Below are 4,943 nucleotides of genomic sequence, written 5' to 3' on the forward strand. Positions count from 1 at the left end.
GCCAGGGGCCAGAGGGGAAAAGAGCAGCCCTGCCCCTTGCTCCTGACCAGCCTCTGACACGCGGCTCCTGGCATGTTCTGGGAGACGCTCGACGTGCTGAGCCGTCCGCCCAGCAGCCCCAGCCAGTCACGGCGAGTGTCGGTGCCACGGCCACGGATCGTGGGGGGCCACCCTCAGCTGTCCGCTGCTGGGGGTCTCTGACGGTGCCTCCCTGACCTCGTGCTAGCACTCCCCTGGTGTCCGGTGACCGGAGGAGGGAGCCTGCTAGCTGATGGGAGGCCTTGGCTTGGGGCTCCCCTTTGGGCGGCCTGGCAGGGCTCCGCTGGTGTCTGCCGGGCCTTTCTTGGCTCTGCAGCTCTGCCCAGGGTCGGAGCCCACGCAGGCTGCGGTGCGGCCGAGCAGGGAGGTGATGGGTGTCCAGGCAAATACAGATGCCCTCCCCACCCCGCCTGGGCCAGCCTCCCGTCCTGGGTCGCGCGGGGCCTGAGGGACTGGGACAAGCAGAACAGCTGTGTGGGTCCCTCCGCCATGCCCTGCCTGTACCTGCTGCTTCCGGCTGGCCCTCATCTCCCGTCCCTAAGGCCCTGGACTGTGGCGTCCCGCCTCTCTCCCCGTCCCGCCCTTGGTGTCACGCCTTGTCCGTTCTTCCTCATGGGTCTTGAGTACGCAGGTCTGTCCAGCCCAGCCTCGCACCTGGGACTCGGGCTCCCTCTGTCTCAAGGTCTGCTCCGGAAACCGGTCGTCGTCTGGCAGGCTGGCCTGACTCCCGTCATAGCATGGCCAGTGCCCACGCCTTGGCTTCTGCCTCCCGCTCTTGGGGGTCCTCGGGGGTACCTAGCAAGCACTTCAAGGAGGCCCAGGGTCTCTGACCTTCACTCCGAGGCCTGGCCTCAGCCCCACGTCCCCACGCAGGAGCAACAAGGGAGCTGTGGGCAACTGCGTCACCACCATGGTGCACAACCACCACGCCCCCTCGGAGAGGACACCGCCCCCCAAGAGCTCCAACCAGGCTGCCCCCGTTCTTAAGTAAGGCCCAGCCATGGGGCAGTGGCCTCTGGGGTCCCCAAGCAGGGTTGGGCACGAAGCTCTCGAATCCTGGCCCTGCTGCCCTGCTCCATAAGGGCCGGGGCTTCTTGGGAGACAGGGGTGGGCATAGCCAGGGCGGGTCCCGAGGGCTGGGCTGTGTAGGGCCCTGCCTGGGCCTCACCGGGCTCAGGGTGCCCTTCGGGTCCAGTCCCAGACTCGGCCTGAGGAGGGCTCATCACTCTCCAAAGACTGGCAGAGTGGGGCTGGAGAAGCGGCCTGGCACATGCCAAGGCGCCTCCCTGCCGGCTGTGGCCCTGGGCTGCCGGGGCATGGTGCCGTGGGCGGGGCCCTCCTGGTGCAGTGAGACAGGCTGACCCTTCCCTACCAGCAACATCCTCAAGGCAGCCTCTGATGAGGGCCACGGCCGCAGCGACGGTGTGGGGCCACCCCCGAAGAATGTGTCCGGCAGTAGCCGCGCTGGCCAGAGAGACGCCGGGGACCCCATGGGCCTGCTCAAGCGGGAGGAAGTGACCATGGAGGAGGCTGAGAGGTGACCGCTCACGGGCAGGGGAGTGGGCTCCAAAGGGCCAGAGTCCACGCACAGGTCGGGAGTAACCCTGTGATGCAGGGTCTGGGGCCTACGAGTCCAACAGGAGGAACTCCCCTTTCATGGTGGTTTTACGATAGTGGGGCTGAGGGGCCAGTAGGCGGCAGTGCAGTTGAGGTGTGGGGTCCCACACGGTTGACCACGGTTCGATTCCCAGACCCAGTGGCTTGAGAATCACACTGAGCATGTGTGCGTACGTGCCTAAAATCCCAAGGGAGAATGGAGGAGGAACTGTGGCGTGGCTGTCCCACAGGGGCGACTTCCACCTTTCCTCCCTCCGGGCACGCACACGCCCTGTTACTAAACCTGTGAACGCGTAGTGGGGTAGAGACTCAGCCTGGGTCCATCTGAGCAGAGCGTCAGGAAAGGCCAGTCACTGGAGGCGAGGGGGCAGGCGGGCCGCGCCCTCTGGGTCTGCAAAGACCCTTGCCTGCTCCTGGGAGTGGGTGGGCTCAGGGCAGTGGGATACCCCGGGAGGGCGGCGCCCATGGGATCCTGTCCTGGTGTGTCTTTGGAGCGTCCCAAGCTACGCCGGCCATTCCAAGCCATCCCCAGCTGTCGGACAGTCACCGTAGGTGTCTCCTAGAGAGCCCTCACCTGGCTCGGTGGCCGTTGCCCCCATCGGGCCACCCCTCGGCTCTCAGGGCAGTGCTCCAGGGAGCCGGGACCCCCACCCACATCCTGTGTTCGCTGGTGCTGGACGAGCCCACACAGCCCAAGAGCAGGCTGGGGTCTGCTTAGCCCTGAGCATGCGTGATTAAGTGCTCCTCACAGCGAGCACACGTGCCCTGGGCCACAGGTGGGCGCCGAGGTCCCGCACAGGGGGCCTCCCCTACCCCCGCGGCCCACGTCTGGGTTTCCCGTAGCTTTGCCTTTTCTTTTCTTTTTTCTTTTTTTCTTTTAAGAGGTTTTTGCTATAGGGCGCGTGTACTCGCCAGACAAAGAGAGACAGAAAGCGAGAAATCACCCCCAGGGGGGATGGCCACGCCGCAATCCCTTCTCCATTCTCCTCTCAGGATCTTGGGCATGCACACACACACACCCAGCATGTTTTAAGCCACCATGTCCGGGACTCGAACCGTGGTCTAGTACGTGGGAGTCCAGCGACACAGCCATTACGCTAACTGCTGGTCCTGCTTTGCCTTTTCTTGTACCCTGTAAGTGGGGCCAACGTCCCGCCCTCACCTGGCACGAGTCACCGCTGTGTATCTTGCTCGTGAGCAATGTCTGGCCGTCTGGTCATCGCGGGTCAGCTCTGACCTGGTGGGCATCGGGATACTGTCTCTGGCGTCTGTCTCTGTGCCGACAGACGCTTTCCTTCTCCTGGGTGACTCCGGACCAGGAGGCTCGTGTTCAGTGCAGCTGGTCCGGGTGGCTGGTCCTGCCCTGTCACAGCCACGTGAGAGAGGGCCTCTGCCCGGGCCTCTGCCCGGCCGGCCCTTTGGTCCCTGCAGGCGGTGGGGCGCCAGGTCCTGACTGGGTCCTGAGCCCTGCTCTCTGGGCAGGTTCATCCACCAAGTGAACAAGGCAGCCGCCACCATCCAGCGCTGGTACCGCCACCAGGTGCAGCAGCGTCGAGTGGGAGCTGCCCGCCTGGAATGCCTGCTGCGGTCCAAGCGAGAGGTCAGTGGTTGTGGGCCGTCGGCCTGCAGGGCCTGAGCCAGCTGCATGCGGAGTTTCTGGGACAAGAACTGGAGCCTAGAGTCACCCACTGACCTCGGGTCCATGTGGATGGTCAGGGTGGCCTTCGTGATGGGTGTCAGGACACGCCTGCGGTCACCCTCCCCTGCTGAAGGTCACAGGACGCTCTGAGCAGCCGTGCAGGCTGCATGGGGGAGGCCTGCCCTCTGCCAGGCTCAGAGATCGCAGTTCAGGGTTCTGGCCAGCCAGGTCTTTGCAGAAGCCGCCCTGCCCTGGGTGCAGGGACCCCACTTCCCGGCAGCAGCTGTGGCTTTGGCTTCTCTGGCAGGAGCGGCGGCAGCGACCAGATGCGGGGAACCTCCTCGATGCGCATCGGCAGAAGGAGGCTGCAAGGAGGAAGGCCCGGGAGGAGAAAGCCCGCCAGGCCAGGCAGGCCGCCATCCAGGTGCCAGGGTGACCCCCAGGGCCTGCTGTGCAGCCTGTGGGCCCTAGAGCGGGGCTCAGGCATGCCCACTCTGCAATACCACCTGGCTGTGGCCTCGACTATGTGGCTCAGGGAGGGGGACGTCCCTCCTGTGGGGCCCCCAGACCTGGCTGTCACCTTGGCTGCAGGGCTGGGTAAGGGCGGGGGTATCTACCCCATGGGGCCCTGGACCTGGCTGTGGCCTTGGCTGGGTGGCTCGGGGAGGGTGGGCCGTCTTCTCCATGGGGCCCCAGACCTGCTGTGGCCTCGGCCATGGCCACGGGGCTGGGGGAAGGCGGGGGCGTCTCCCCTGTGGGGCCCTCAGACACACCTCTTTGTCAGGAGCTGCAGCAGAAGCGGGCCCGGAAGGCAGATGATGCGGAGCTCAGGCTGCCCCAGGAGCCCCGAGGGCTCAGAGCACTGGGGAGGCCACAGTCCACTCGGGAGCTGCCCCAGCCGCAGGGCAGAGCCGCCCACCAGGCCCTCAGCGCTGACAGAGGTGAGCTCGCCTCATGGTGGCCTGCCCTTCCCTGCCCCTTCCTCTAGCCCTTGTCACCTCCACTCCGCGCACACTGCCTGCCCCCTGCAGACCCCTCTGTGCACTCCCCCGCCCTCTCCAGGGAGCCCGTGCTCGCCATGGTCCTCTGTCACTGTAGGAGTGGGGCTTCCCCCATGGGTTTGGGCCGTAGCCCCTTGCTGTCGCCCCATGTGGTGTGTTTGTGGGCTGGGCCTGACACGGGTGCTGAGACTCCGACAGACTCCTGCACACAGAGGACCTTGGGCAGAGGCCCAGAGCTCCAGGCTCTGCCAGCACCTCCACTACCCCCCGAAGTTCCCCCTCAACCTGGCCCATGCCTGGCTGGCCTCGTCCCAGGGCCCTCCAGAGCCATGCCCTGCTGCGTCTGTCACCAGGTTCTGGCCTCCATACCGCAGGCCCCGGGGGCCCCTGCCTGCTCTCCAGCTCGTCCCCAGAGCCCCAGCAGTCTCCAGAGGAGAAGCCACAGGTCTGGCCTCACTCAGCCTCCCCCCTTCCTGACTCTGGCTTCGGGGTGGGGTCCGCGTGGGGGTAGGTCGCCTCGGGCTTCTTTTTCCCCTCTCCTTGTTCTGGGGGAATCTCAGGCTTAAAAAGGTGCACGGGAGGCGCCTGCTTGCTCTGACGCTGGGCAGTGGCCCAGCAGGGACCTCGTAGGGTGAGGTCTCAGAACC

At 66.0% G+C, this 4,943-nt stretch overlaps 1 protein-coding gene across 1 annotated transcript in view; it reads left to right on the forward strand.

Annotated features, from left to right (window-relative positions):
* CEP131 (centrosomal protein 131) overlaps positions 1 to 4,943 on the forward strand; it is a 31,015-nt gene that overhangs the window by 16,863 nt on the left and 9,209 nt on the right. The window contains 6 exon segments of the mRNA XM_027770742.1: positions 913 to 1,026; positions 1,415 to 1,576; positions 3,139 to 3,256; positions 3,603 to 3,719; positions 4,080 to 4,236; positions 4,650 to 4,741. Of these exon segments, the coding sequence (XP_027626543.1) occupies positions 913 to 1,026; positions 1,415 to 1,576; positions 3,139 to 3,256; positions 3,603 to 3,719; positions 4,080 to 4,236; positions 4,650 to 4,741 (760 nt within the window).

The sequence above is a fragment of the Tupaia chinensis genome, unplaced genomic scaffold, assembly GCF_000334495.1.
Source record: "Tupaia chinensis unplaced genomic scaffold, TupChi_1.0 Scaffold000159_1, whole genome shotgun sequence".
Classification (NCBI taxonomy): Eukaryota; Metazoa; Chordata; class Mammalia; order Scandentia; family Tupaiidae; genus Tupaia; species Tupaia belangeri.